The sequence below is a fragment of the Homalodisca vitripennis genome, chromosome 3 (genome assembly GCF_021130785.1).
Source record: "Homalodisca vitripennis isolate AUS2020 chromosome 3, UT_GWSS_2.1, whole genome shotgun sequence".
In the NCBI taxonomy this organism is placed as follows: domain Eukaryota; kingdom Metazoa; phylum Arthropoda; class Insecta; order Hemiptera; family Cicadellidae; genus Homalodisca; species Homalodisca vitripennis.
The window spans coordinates 150901569-150917509 of NC_060209.1; the positions used below are offsets into that span (position 1 = coordinate 150901569).

General features: G+C 31.5%; 1 protein-coding gene across 1 annotated transcript in view; it reads right to left on the reverse strand.

Moving 5' to 3' along the window:
• Positions 1 to 994, reverse strand: part of LOC124358398 (protein O-mannosyl-transferase TMTC1-like) — a 79871-nt gene extending 78877 nt beyond the window's left edge. Inside the window, exon 1 of the mRNA XM_046810700.1 lies at positions 967 to 994. Coding sequence (XP_046666656.1) covers positions 967 to 994 — 28 coding nt within the window. The remainder of the gene's footprint in view (positions 1 to 966) is intronic.
• Between the last annotated feature and the right edge of the window lie 14947 nt (positions 995 to 15941).

Below are 15941 nucleotides of genomic sequence, written 5' to 3' on the forward strand. Positions count from 1 at the left end.
ACAACATACCTCCCTATATTTTGTGAGATATGGATTCTAAAGCTCAATTTGGTTTGTTTAGAGATTCAACAAAATACCATTCCTAATTAAGTATTTAAAAAATTATTTTTAATTCACCATATGAAAACTTCAGTTATAAGGCGTTGTTTTTATAGAAACTTGTGCGAAATACGCTATCTCAAGTTTTGCTATAATATTGAACAAAAAGATTATCGATATCTCTTGTAAATATTCTGTACAAGCTAATTGTTTTTAATCGGGATCCAATGGTAATTTGAATATTTAATAATTTAAAATTAAATTAAATTCATTACTTAAATCGCAGGTTAAATTGGTTGCTGTCCACAGTCCCGCTAACTAATATTACAATGGTGTTCTATAGTTATTACTCCATGGAGCACGGAACTTGCTGCATTATACTAAAAATGGTAAATTATAGAGTGTAAAAGTGTTTGGGTGCCATCTGTAAGAGGGATATACCACTGCTATAACCAGAGTAAACAAAGAGGACCTAATGAGTAAAACACAGGCACATTAATACAAGAAAGAGTACTCAAAATTTACACAAGAGGGTGAAAAATTGTAGTGATAATCAAACAAAACTAGGAATTCTTCCTCAATTATATGTATGATATACTATGTACTCCTCTTTATTAAAGGTATTTGTCATTTAATTGTTATTTCATATTTATAGTTTTATAATCATATACAATTATTTTCAAAAACCTTTTTGGTTGTCCTCTTAGTACCCCAGTGATTTTCTCAAAATATTCCAGAAAAAATAGAATAGTTCAAGTACTCCGGAAATGAAGTATTATTTAAATCTGAAAAATATTAGGTAAATCTATGATTTGAATGAATTATATTTCTGGAGCAAGGGTTTTGTTTGCCTGATTGCTCTACTGAAATATGTATATTTTTCTTACGTAGGTCAAAAAGAGTATACGTTCGGTGTTTAAAACGTACCTAAAGTGTAAGGCATTTCCGGTACCATGGTTGAATTCGACTCATCACCCTTAATTATAAAAATGTATGCAAATGCAAATCTGGAAGACTACTTCAGTCAAAGAGCGTCTTCTTCCGGCTCTTGTAACCTATTTCCGGTCTAACGTGTTTTCAGAAACGTAATTGGATTTGTCCTAATGCTCTTACTAGGAAATAACTATTTATGTGTGCCTGAGAAACCTGCTTATATATAGAAAAATATTTTATTCCGGCACTTTTATTCTACTTGGATAAGGGATAGAGTGAAAAATGTGTGTTTCTATACAGTAGAGGAGTAGATCAACTTAGGTGCTAAATGTCTCCGCTATATATCAAACCGTTATCGATGTAATATAATGTGTGGACAAATCAACATGATCATATCCTACTTCCGGTCTGAGTGGTGGAGAGAACGGTCCCAACTTCCGGCAGTGCGTTACTATTCAATGGACCACTATTCAATATTATTATACCTAGCAAGGGCAGATCATTTCAGTTAATGCTTATCAATGCTTGTGTGAAGGCTTCTAAGCAATGAAATATATTAGAAGAATTTTAGACAGATGGTGTGTTTAAATTTGATGTACATGTAACATAGTTTCTGATTAAATAATTAAATTAATTAACTAATTAATAATGAAAATTTTAATCAAATAAATATTCTTAATAATAGAAATTAAGCAGTTTTACTTTTTGCTGTCAATTATTTCTTACAATTTGATCAAGGAGTACATACAAATACATATGCACATAAACCCATAGATCCGTTCATACACATATGCATTACTAGATTTTACACCGTAGATTCAGAGTGTATCTACATAAAAACAAACTTATATCCAATTTCAATGTTTTTCTTATTTTTAGAAATTTGCTGACTTATAAAATAAAATAAGTAAATTTATCACAAATCATAAAGTTGTATTAAACAATTCTCATCCAAAACAAGTACTGATGGTGAAACTTATAGAGAAGAAGTAAGTAATAGAATAAATCTCAATCCTAAATTGTACTGGTCTTTCTCATAATAAAAAATAAATTTATAAAAGCTATATAGACAGCAAAATATAACTAGTTAAATAACACATTCAATTTGATACATGCAATAAGCATAATACTATTAATTTATCATATTCCTTATACATACAACTGATTGGAAAAATAAACTTTAAAATATTTACTTTCACTAACCGCTACGCTTGAACAGGGTTTACTTTTAATTAAATAAATATTTTATTTTTTAATACAATTCTACAAAACAAGTTGTATTCTCCGTATAACCACATCGTCCAATATGATCACCTGAAAATCAGCACGTTCTGGTCATGTGTATTCATTAAATTATTCTAAAGTTATTGTTACATTGTGTATTTAAATATATTGACAGACAGACACAATATTAATATGAAAATTACACAAAGCAATCATCATCTGTATGTATGCAACGGTTAAAATGACTCATGAGTCAAAACTTTTTAATCTATAATAACGGAATAATTTGGATTATTTTCTAACATTGTTCTTATAGAGTGAATGGAACATAGAATATTCTTGGAACCCCATTCAAGTATTTTAAACAATTTTCAACATTAGCTAAATATCAAATGTCAACTCTATCTGAATCCTACACACATAGAAATGAACAATTTTCAACAGAAAATCTTGCTTTACTTTTAATGCATAAATTGAATTTTTTCTCACATGTAAAGGTTTAATATGACTGATGGGTGAAAAAGTTAACTTAGAAGACTGACAAAGTCTTTTGAAATAACTCATATGTATGCGTTTCCTTTTCTAGTTAAATTTTAAAGAAATTATTTTCACTGTGACAAATTCGTAACGCAAAATTAGCTAAGTCATACAATACTAATAATTTTATTTCTAAAAAAGGGCTACTAAACAGTTACCAAACCTGGGCTACGCATCATGGTATCCATCTATATTTTGACATATTCTATAACTATTCTATAAAACGTTTCTGCAAAAAGTTTCCCAATATTCATCCTAATTATTAGTATGATATTTTTAAAAATTCCAATACCTGAATTAATATTAATACTGGAAATCAAATTTGAACTATGTTTCACATTGTTTCTAAATAAACCATATCATTAACTTGACAACAAACTGAAATAATACTTTTCAAGCTTATGGTACCAATTTTATTTGTATATTAGTCATAACCGTTCAGCTACAAAAGTAAGAATAAATCAATATTTTGTGAAATAAAAATCTAACAAACGACCATACAACCACACTTTGTTTTATTATTTCTTTGCAAATTATTCCCACACTATTATGGACGAGTTTTAGTTGTGTAGATGAACGTTTAGTTTTTGTACCGAAACAATTATTGTTGTAGTACAGTATTATATAGGAAAGAATTATTGACTTGTTCCTTCAAGGTGAAAAGTACACTCTGTGACCACGTAAAATTATTTTGCGTAAGTTAGTACAAAAGTTTCCTTCATTGATTAAAATAAAAGTATGTATATTTCAAAAATTGGAAATTAATGTTGTACTTTGTGTACTATAGAAACTATACTGTATAAAACGTATGTAATAATTCACTTAAGCATTTATTATCGAAAGGGGTCATGTGTGTTTTTAATTTAATTTTAAGAGTATTAACAGGATATGTATACTATTTAATGTTATTTATACAACACTAGCAATAATATTATGTTAACATGATGAAAATATAAATCTTGGTTATTGCAATTTTCAATGTAGTTGTTGAAGTATGTTAAGAGATATTTGATAATCCAAAATTAAACTTTAATTAAATATTAAAAAGGTATCCTTAATTTTACATGTACAAAGTGAAAAGTGACATAGTCTCGTGACATGGTTTTACTATCACCTTCGAGAGTTACAACTGTGAGTATCTGGAATGCTTCTTTCAGTAAAAACATGTTTAGGATAAACTATCCAAAATATGAATTGGCTATGCAATAGCTGAAGTGATATATTAAAATTTCGTAATTAATCACTACATTTTGCACAGGATTAAAACGCTTACCGGACACATTCCTAAATCCAGGTAACTTGTAAAACTTAGATTAGTCTTAATGTTAAGGTTCTTATGTTTATAGTCAGAGGTTTACTCACAAAAAATAGACGGTGGTTCGAAAAGGCCGCGCAACGAATGCCAAACACTATCTAGCTGAGAAGAACATCATTCCAGTAGATGACACAAATTTTTTTATCGTTCGGTTACAAGTAGCCTATAAAATCAGGATGATCCTATGATGATTATCCTTGTAAGTTACAGTTATAAACGTACTCCATTTCATTTAGTAATATCTCATCTTGTAATTTTGCTTCATGTGAGCCGAAATTGGCATTTTAGCAACTTAAAAGTCCATACCATGTCAGTATTATATAATTCCAGATAAGTATGCCAAATAAAATAAATAGAACAAATTGAATGCAAAACATTCAACATTCAAATATATTTTCAGTTTCATAAAAATTTAATCAATACGTCCACAACATTCAGTAAACATAAGCAAAAGCATTTTTGAACAGTCGTCCGTTACAAATGTAATACTTTAATAAATTGTGGACATTCTTCACTGGAAACTACGTTGTGCATATAAAATATGAGTTACTTATTAATCTTTACCTTAGCAACGTCACACTCATTCTGTCTCTAGCGTTCCACCCAGAAGTTTCATGTCAAGCCGCTAGGTAACAGCACTTGTTGGCCGTTACAGAGAGATAAAGCAGTGACGCTAGAAAGAAATATTCTGTCCGAAATACATATTTTATTACATTTGTAACAATCCTCCAATATTAAAAATTAATACAATACATTAATTAATTACGTATTCCGGCTATGAGTTGTTTTAATCATTGTTATAATATCTTCATACATTCAAACGTGTATAAAGCTCATTATATCCAAATATAGAGTCACATAATTTGTATAATGCCATTAAACTTAAGAAGACGCATTGAAAAGGAAACATACGGTGCACATATAATATAATACTCCTCGTATAGAGACAAACGTAAACAAAGTAAGGGTATGTTAACAATACCTATGTTAACCTATATTTACCTTGCCTAATGCTCAGCAGCCTTTAGAAAGGTTTGTTTCCCATGTTTATAGGAGACAATATACTCAGTGTTTTATATAATTATATAAGAGAGCCATATTAATGACTGTCCTTTTATGGAAAAATGCTATAAAAACATTTGCAAGAGCTTTTTGAGGTGAGATAGTTCGGTCTTCCTGTCCCACGTGTGTGAGAAGTCACATGTGGTGACTACTGGAGGCCCTCTTCTATTCTCTCCTTTCTTCTCCTATTTTTATTGTTTCCCTTGCTTGTTTCCATAAGTGTTGCTGTTAAAATCGGAAAATGTCGCTGAGAAGCATCCGAAATATATTCAGTGAATGAAATGTTCTATCTTCTCCATCAGAAGCCAGGCTGTCGGAAATTCTTATTGGAACAACGTTGTAAATATAAGAACTCATTACTTGAGTTTAAAGAGCAATTAAAAGGAAGCCGTTAGTGAAAAGCCTTTTTTAAATAACACCATTACAACATTTATTTACCAATACTTGGCGTCTATTTCTTCTCTGAAAACTACAAAAATATTAAACTTAATATCAATTTTCGCGGAATCCAGAGGTAGGAAACCAAAATATTTTCACAATTGTACAGGTTTAAATGAACGGCGACAAATTTAATGGCATTGCATCATTAGTTCATCTGTTAAAACAGATGTTTTGGTTCAACAGTAGGTTGTTGACTGACTCAGTGTGGCTCTCCACAAGGGGGCCGAAATATTTCAAGAATACTGTATTATTGTATACGAATATTTTATTCTGTTTGAAGCGAGAAACTTGGGTTATAGCCATAGAACCAGCCGCGTCATCCTCAAAACAAAGATAATCAATATTCCTTGAATCATTCTTTTCATTGGGATCTTTTCAAAGTCTCACGGTTTTTAGTGGCAATTTGGAGTTTAAATAGAAAATTGCAAAATCTGATCTACAGAATTAAAGGTATAATTAAGTAATAGTTAGATTTTATGATTAAACGAGGTTTTTCGTTATTTTTATTCTGTTTGTAACACTAATTCAGGTATTCCAACAAGTACCTAGAGGTTTAAATATATTATAGAATCTGCTTCATGGTTCTAAATACCTCTTCATTGTTAAGAGTAAACTTTACAGACTACTGCAGCTGCTACTTATGAGGCATTTCCATTCACCTTATTTCTTTTTACTATAATAGACAGATAACTGTTACTGCCTTAGACGTTACAAAAAATATAATTAAAGAATAATGGAAATCTTTGTAATTTCTTGCTTATTTTTTTTCTTTTGGCCTGCATTACGTTAGAATTTATTTCATGACAAGCATCTAAGAGGTTAAAAACCTAAAGCACAAAATATGCAACAATCCATCGATAAGTTTAAAATTTTGTGGTTATTTTGATTGTGCGGTACTTGACCATTAAAGATATAAACTGTTACGTGTTTGGTATGAGTCCTCGCACAACAATTTGATTACCGTAATTAATGTATTAACTTGTATTAGTGTATTATGTTCTGAAACGTTGTGGCAAGATAAGAGCACAAATGGGGTTCCTTCCAATGCTCGTTATATACCTTAGAGACGTTAAAAAAAATCCACGGCTTATGTTAACGTTCATTCTTACCTGCATACTACAGTGAAAATAAGATATGGAGTATCCAACAGCAAGATAGATTTGAGTAAGGATATAAAGTTATATATAAAAATGTATAGTTTACCTTAGGGAATTTAGGAAATGTTTATACTGTTGACTTATGGTTTCGCGAGTCTTCCCTTTTAGAGGCAAAATAAAATCTTGAACCATAGAAGAATATTGATGGACTGTAGAAATTGTTCTCATAATAAATAATTTCTCCCATAATTTACCTTAGGGATGTGTGGTATAATTGGTTGTTTATGTTATTATTCAGGATGACTCCCAGTTAGAGCCCAAGTGCACCCCACCCTGATGCAGTGAGATGGGATGCAGAGATAATGTTTTCAATCAAACTTCAAGTTAACTCTTGAATTCCCGAAAACAATACCTTATTTGATAATATAATTTCCAACAATTCATTGGGAGAAAGAAAATACATTATGCGCCGATTGATATTCAATCTATGACTATGGATGGCTCGTAGTAATGTTAATCGTAAATTTTTCATTGCTGATAAATAACACTTATAATGTACAAGAGCAACAAAATAGGTTTAATGCGAACGTTGAGTTTAGCTCCGATTCACCTTTCCCTTAGTGCAGCGTCTACAATCTGACGCTGTCACAGACGACCTCTGGAATCTGGAGTCATGTTCATCTGAAGAAAAATCCAAAAAAGTCGGTGACGAAGAAGCTCAAAATGAATTCTTTACACAGTTCCGACATCGGACATACCTAGACTACAAAATGCAGTATAATCTACTTAAAGAGGTGTTCTCATTGTTTCAACATGTCCCCAATTGGGTACAATACGATGTTTTAGACACGATCTCTAAGCACGGTGCAGCCACCGAGTTACAGACGCAGCATTAAGTGGAACGTAAGCTGGAGGTGAACTCAACATTGAATCAGCCCTTCCCACAATACGATGTTTTTGACACGATCTCTAAGCACGGTCCAGCCACCGAGTTACAGACGCGGCATTAAGTGGAACGTAAGCTGGAGGTGAACTCAACATTGAATCAGCCCTTCCCACAATACGATGTTTTTGACACGATCTCTGAGCACGCTGCAGCCACCGAGTTACAGACGCAGCATTAAGTGGAACGTAAGCTGGAGGTGAACTCAACATTGAATCAGCCCTTCCCACAATACGATGTTTTTGACACGATCTCTGAGCACGGTGCAGCCACCGAGTTACAGACGCAGCATTAAGTGGAACGTAAGCTGGAGGTGAACTCAACATTGAATCAGCCCTTCCCACAATACGATGTTTTTGACACGATCTCTGAGCACGCTGCAGCCACCGAGTTACAGACGCAGCATTAAGTGGAACGTAAGCTGGAGGTGAACTCAACATTGAATCAGCCTTTCCCACAATACGATGTTTTTGACACGATCTCTGAGCACGCTGCAGCCACCGAGTTACAGACGCAGCATTAAGTGGAACGTAAGCTGGAGGTGAACTCAACATTGAATCAGCCTTTCCCACAATACGATGTTTTTGACACGATCTCTGAGCACGCTGCAGCCACCGAGTTACAGACGTGGCATTAAGTGGAACGTAAGCTGGAGGTGAACTCAACATTGAATCAGCCCTTCCCATAATACGATGTTTTAGACACGATCTCTAAGGACGGTGCAGCCACCGAGTTACAGACGTGGCATTAAGTGGAACGTAAACTGGAGGTGAACTCAACATTGAATCAGCCCTTCCCATCATAGCTATTTTTGTGAGTGAAAATCTTCAAAATCTCTTATTTAACTTTAGATACGTAATATACTTTATTACTAAAATGAAATGAAACGAAATAGAATAGTAAGTGATAGTTGTATTATCATGGGACAATCGTATAAACGAGTTAAAATTTAAATATTGCAGAATTGTATTAATTACTTATGCATTTAATTAATAAGATAATAATTGCAAATACAAATTAAAACATTTAAATTATTGTATAAACTGATTTTAAGTAGCAAACAAAATTTTTTATGTTGTTTTGTGGATGTGATACTACTTTGTTGTTTTCACATATTCATTCAGCTTGTTACGAGAGCGTAAGGGCATCCCTATTGGAATATGTCTAGTGTATTAATCATGCTTGACTATTGCATTACACTGTTATCTGTAGATTTTTAATGTATAAACTAAAATTTAAATTACAAGTATCATAATGAGCTCTTTGCAGGAAACTCATGAAACACGAGCCAAAATTCCCAGTTCGTTTTTTAAAGATAGTGACTTTTGAAGAATGATCATGATTACGGTTCAATGATCTTCACAATTATAGTTTTGACTAAATAAATACAAAAACAATAATCGTTTTTGATTATATTCGATAACAACTATAACTTTCAGAATCTTGAGTGATAAATTCAAATTTGTCGCTGGCGAAGACGCTGTAAACAAACTCTTTGAATCAAAACCGCCTAGGCCACAACAAGATAAACAACAAGCAACAAGCTGGGCTATAATCTAGATAAATAGGCATGCTCATTGCCTCAACTGTATTAATATATTTGAGTTATTTTAGACCACGGCGAAGCAACCAAGCAACGAAGTTTTCTACTCATAACATAGCTGCATGGGATATAGACAAAAATAAACAATAAAAATAGACAAAATAAGAAATTCAGTGAATACAACAAACAGATATGCAACTACGGAAAATCAATGAAATGAGAAATGATTTTATTAAAGAAGCGAAGTTAAGGCTATAAAGCCCCATCTACTACTCAACCTCATATCATATACAGTAAATTTACAATGATTGAATACAGAAACATGTAAACTGTTAACATACTTATACTTTATAATGAAATGTAAACAAAATTGCTTCACATAAAATAACTCATGAACTTAAAAATATAATTCTTCGTGAAAGATAAAGAAAAAACTTACAATGTAAAAAAGAAAATTGAAAGAACAATAACGCATTCAGCCACTCCAACCTCAGGCCTCACACACGCCGCAAGCACTTAACAGGAGGAGGATCCAACTCCACTCGCTCCCATCCTGAATATCCTCTCACAACAGAAGCAGGCATGGGTCGTTGACCGAGGAACTGCAATAAGAAGTTATTCTCAGTTTCTTGTTCCAAAAAAAAACAAAAGATGATCTTCTGAAATTCTTAATTTAAATATTAGGAAGAGTAGAGGTGACATGAAGATAAATCTCGCACAATGTGATCAATCTTCTACAAAATATTAAGTGATACGATCAAATTATATGTTCTTAACTTAAGTTATGATTGTAAACTAAAGTATACATTAAGATTAGATTGAAAAATTGTAACCTGAAAAGATTTTGCTAACTTGAAAAGGCGTTTTCAATTAATTTTCAAATTAAATTATAGATTTTTTTTAGTTGTGCATTGAAATCTAAATTTCTAAACACTGTCATTAAAATTAATGGAATACTTACATTTTCTTGTAATTTTTTGTAAAATAAACAAATACAAAAAAAAAAACTATACAAAAATGAGCATGTCTTGACATGCTATTGTTTTAAACCAAATTATATTACCAGCATCAAGCAAGTTAGGTAGGTGCTGCTAACTTGCGGCCCAAGTTTAAACTAGCACTATACAATAACACGTAACGCAGAACGTTGTACAAAGGTCTTTACAACTGTGTTCAAGTGATCCATAATACAATTTCCTATCATTTCTGAACTTATTACAAATTTAAACTTACAACTTTGATATTCATTTAGCTAAAAACATTGGAATCTTAGGGTATATATTGTTCATACACGACGAATTCTTAAAAGATATTACAGACAAGCTCTGTAAGGTATTGGAAAATTTTATATCAATAGGTTTTTATTCATTGCTGTGTCGCTTTAAAGTTGTTTTGTAAATTAATTTCCTGGTAATATTGTAGCTCAAGAAGAAATCTTGCCTATATAAACTCCGGAAAGATAAGACTTATGAACCTGTCTAAATCATTTTTATAATCCGTATAACTGATCCCTGCATTTTTAGTGAAATTACAACAATCCATCTCGCTTGAGGAGTGTTCTAAATTACATGCTCCTGGCACTTGCTATTTGGAATTAATATTAAACACAGTCAATTAAGAAAAATAACACTACGTGAGTAAAGTATTAACTTTCAGAAGTGAACGAAAACATTTATGTAGATAGTTAAATCATTATTCCCGTAATAGGCTAGAAGACCACTGACAAACCCTTTCTTGAGCGTATTCATTCATACATCAAATTAACAATTTGTTTAAAAAATCTTATTTACATAATTGCAAAGTGGATACAAATCACTTATTTTTATTTGTTCAAAAGGGTCAAATGAAAATTGAAAAATTAATATTAAATTCGCTTTAAATTTAAATACTGTGTAATTTTGTCTTTGAAAGAGCAGACCTTACTTTATACGTATAAACTACGGGTAGGGCTATGAAGAAAAGGATTGTCATTCCTTATCCTGTGTAGAAGGTGAAGATTAAAAACCCAAAAATTTGTTTCATACTAAAATATCGTTCACTACTTTTGTTTATAAATATTCTGTAGATATCATCAGTCTTTGGCCTTTTAACAATTCAGATTTTCCGAATGTTTTGTGATTTTGGCTTCCTTGGTTCTCTGAGGATTCAAATCATCTACAGTTTTGGCAACATACAATTCATTTTTCTTTTAGTTTTAATGTACATCTGTATCAAGACCTTCTTAATATACTAATTTATCTGAGTACTACCTTTCTTAGACCTTTGATTTGCTTGGCCCTTGGGGCAGTTTTATATTTGTGTTAGAATTACATGAATACTACCGCATCTGAGGACATACAGCACATTGAAGCTAGTAGCTTCTAGATACTTATAATCATCTTGAAAATTGCTTTTTAGTGAGTCTAGTTAATAAACTTATCCAAGTAGTATTATTCCTACACCATTTTTATTCTAAATGAGAAATTATAAAAGTTGTATTGTTTACAAGCCCGCGTTACATTGCTTAAGTTCAATAAACAAGTCAATTTCTACCCTCATATTCATATACAGAGTGTCCATAAAATACTCTATAAAACTTCACCATATGATTTGTTAGGTCAAGTATCTAATAAAGCCATATAAATGATAGTCCGATCTAACTTAGTTTACTGTCTGTTTGTGTATTTTAGAGAGGAAATTATAACTTTAAATTTCATAAAGGGTTTTAATTCAAACTTAGCTAAGTTGTTGGTTTAATTATAAACTTGTTTTAAATAAAGTTCCAGAAAAATAATACCCCATATTTCAAAGTTGTCGACAACATTTTTTTCAAACAGCAATAACTAAAAAATGGGAGAATTTACTAAGGATTTATTAGAATAGTAATGGGTAACACTTTTTTGTTGATATTTTGATACCAAGTTTATTTAGCAACGATAAGAAAAATCAGAGTATTAAAGGTTTTACTGAGAGCCATCGCTTATTTAAATACACTAATCGAGTTATTAATGTTGTTTAACTACTGTTTAGTAATTATTTCATTCAGTAAATTTTGTAAATAAACTGATTGAAAGTAAAAAATAATTATAATATGTATAAAACAATAGTTTGTGTTTAAGGTCATATTTAGTTACAATACATAAACAAATAAAACGTGTAAAAATCAGTTCAGAAAATCAAGATGTACTACATACAAACAAATTTCATACGTGAAGAAGTGTACGCAGCAACAGTAATACCTTTAATACTCCATTATTATTTGTCGTAGCGAAATAAACTTGTTATCAAATTATGTATACAAAAGTACCCTAGTGACTATTCGTATAAATCTATAAAGGATAAGCTGGGCAACTGAAAGGTAAATGACACATACTATTTTATTTGCATTACATATTAATTTGCGCCAGATATTGGAATTGTCCCTACCGATTATTATTTTTTGCGTTATTAGACCATATTGTATGGTAAAATGTCGCAGAGGTGTTTTCTTAATTTAATTTTTGTTTCTTAAAATGCCATGTCACAAATATAGTGGTGGAAATCAGAAAATTACGCGTTAAAAGAGGATTTATTTTCCTTCAAAAGATTCAAGTATTTTAATAACTATGGTGAAGAGTGTACATCGATATCTCAACCCGTTTGGAATATATCCAGGCATATCAGGCCTTATTTTACGAAACATTTTCCACATGCTTGAACAGTTGACTGTAGTTCGGCTGATCTATTCTGTGAAGAAGCTGTAATTTAGTCCACCCGCTAGCGCAAGTAGGCAGAGTCGAACCACTTCCCCTCTCCTCACCCTTATCATGTGTTGGACCTGCCACGCTGGATAGCAGCCTCATTTACTCCCCTAATTTTACTAGTTTGCCATTTAATTCTGTAAGTATAATATCTTCCAGGAATTAACTAAAGGAATGATAATTAAAAATATACGTCGGAAAACGATTAGAAAAAAATACCACCCGAACTCAATATATTGAATAATGTAACTTATTTTCAATGCATGTACTGTTATTAACAAATTAATATTATCCTCCTGAACAAAATATAAGATTTCAATGCTTGGAAATGACAATAACTAAGTTATAGAACATTAAAAGTGGAACTATTTTTCTCGCGCGGAGTAATATTTCATTGTTTTACGGGAGTCGCGTGGCCTTGTTATGATCGTATTGGTACCTCGTATTGGTTGCTTCTGGCGTCTTTGACGTATTTGGATACGTATAAGAACAGTAATGCTGAAATCAGGGCAATTTGACCCATAAAAGACGATTTTGTAAATTTACATCTTTTATGAATAAAAGTTCCTACCAGCCTGACATAAGTGCCTCCGGCCACCAGCGCGGGTCAGCATACATAAGACAGGCCTCGAGGTAGTACTTATCAGTACAAAATCGAATTCTAAATGGTGTGATCATGAATGCCTCCGGCCATTATTGCTTTATGAGAAATGCAACTTCAAAAATCAAAAATTTTGTAAATTTACCTAACCATACCTTTTTACTATCTTTCAAGAAAATCGGTTCTATTTTTATTGTTCTACAATTCATTATTTATTATTTTGATACCCTAAGACATTATATTGTTTAATAGGACAATAGCAATAGGTTAATAACGAGAATCTAGTTTCCAATAGATTTGAAAATAATGCATAAAAATTGAATCAGATTTCAACAAACTAATAAATAGTGTAAAAAACAAACATAAGTTTGATAAATAACCAAATCTAAAGTTACAATAACTGTATATTACGTACTATGACCTACATGCTACGTGATAACTTTCGATCGCACAAAATAGCTTTTCTTGTTTTAAACATAACACAAGATTACACAACGAAATTGTTCCTCTCACTCTAAATAATTTACTAATATTTCAACTGCTCACGTGATTCTATATCAAACACGTTAATAAAATCCAAAACTAATTAACTGTATTATAGTTAACGCGCCGCGATTGAACAATAGACGCCATTGTTATCGAAGAACCATTGAATGGGACCGCATGAGACGGTTCTAGGTGCTTAACTAAGCTAACCACAGAACACTCGCAGGAGCTATCGGAAGCAGATAACGATGAAAATCATAGATAACAAGAAGCGTAATACACAAGTATAACTACAAATTTACATTTACATCCATTAAATAACAAATTTATTTGTACTTTCCACCCCCTAAAACTTTTGTTCGGGAGGTTGAACAGATTACATTAATAACGTTGAAATTTGTATTGGCTCCTCCTGCCGTTAACCTCACTGATACCAAATAAATTTCTCAGTAGATTAATATAACAAAAATAACCCATATAAATGATATTTAATACACCCGTGCGTTTAATTCAAATTGAACAACAAATAGAGAATGGAATTGCAGACCCTCTGCCCCGAATGAAGTCAATCTGTAAGTACGGTAAGACTGGACTGAGCGTCCAGCGTGAGCGAGGCTAGTTAATAATCTGTTGAGTGACAGGAAGAGCACTGGCGTGCGGTGTTGAGGTGGGGCAAGTGTGAATGAAGTGCGGGATAGAGGCAACTACTAAACTCAGCGCTGTCTAGGGTCAGTTGTCAATCTACAACTAGGATAATATCTTGGTTGTAATGTCATACGGCACACTTCTTCCGTATTAATCGGCGATCCACTTTTATTATTGGTCTCTGGAGGTTAAACTGTTGGGTTACCGGTAGTGAATTAGTCTTCCTGGACTCTAAGTTTTACTCTTGAATTCTGTTGACGTTCAATTCTTTGTGTTAAGTATAATTTAAGCAAGTTTATCGCCAATATAAATTGTTTAATTTTTGACTATGCCTAACGCTGAGCCTAAGAGTTTTTGACACAGAAGTGGACAACGTATTATGTTTCAAACATAGTTTATATTTTTGTAACATGAAGCACCGAAAATGTGAGAAATCCTGTTATCCTTTCAATACATATCTAATCAATGTCAATCAATACTTTTATTTAACGACTCTCATATATTTCATGAAGTAAGTGAACATGTATATTATTTTCTGTAAGTTTACTAATCACACCATCCAGTAACCAGTCTCGATAAATATAAATTAGTTAACAGTAACAGATAACTTTGTTAGATAACTGCTCCTTAACTTAGGTGAAGGTTCGACTTTACAAGAGATGTTGAGGTTAGTTCATGGAACATGACTAGAATTATAATCAGTCTGCAAGATGTCACATTTACAGGTAATTTAATTATAGTACATAATTATTAAATAGGTGATAAAAACTCTGTATTATGATCCTTAAGTTTTCCTAAGTGAAATCCTAGCTTTCAGAAGTATAAAGTTTAAATAATTAATTTCTTTTTATTTTTACAACATAATAATTAAATTAAAATTCTTATTAATATTCAAAGAAATGTCATCATATTGTAAAGCACAAGCTTTCTTTTAAATATTAATTTCAAGTATAAAACCTTCTTTTATATGAAAGATTTGGTTTATAAAATGTGTGTTTCATTTGTAAAAGAGAAATTAAATTAATCATGATTGTTGTATAGTTTTAATTTTTTGCCATGTGTATAGTTATGATTGAATGAAACATTTATTTTATAAAATACTACTAGGACAAATATATTTAAATTAAAAGAAAATTTAATTAACTTAGATGTTTTACTAAAAAATACTTTTAATTTCATGATTTTGTAATGATATGATTATAAGTAAAATTTAAAATTATTTATGATCTACAGATTACGGTTTTAACAAAGCATCATGATTACTTCTTATATACTTGGTAAATTAATTTTTTTACCAAAACATTATCTTTGTTTAAAAAGAATTAATTTCTTGTGAGAGTTAATCAAAGGTAAAAT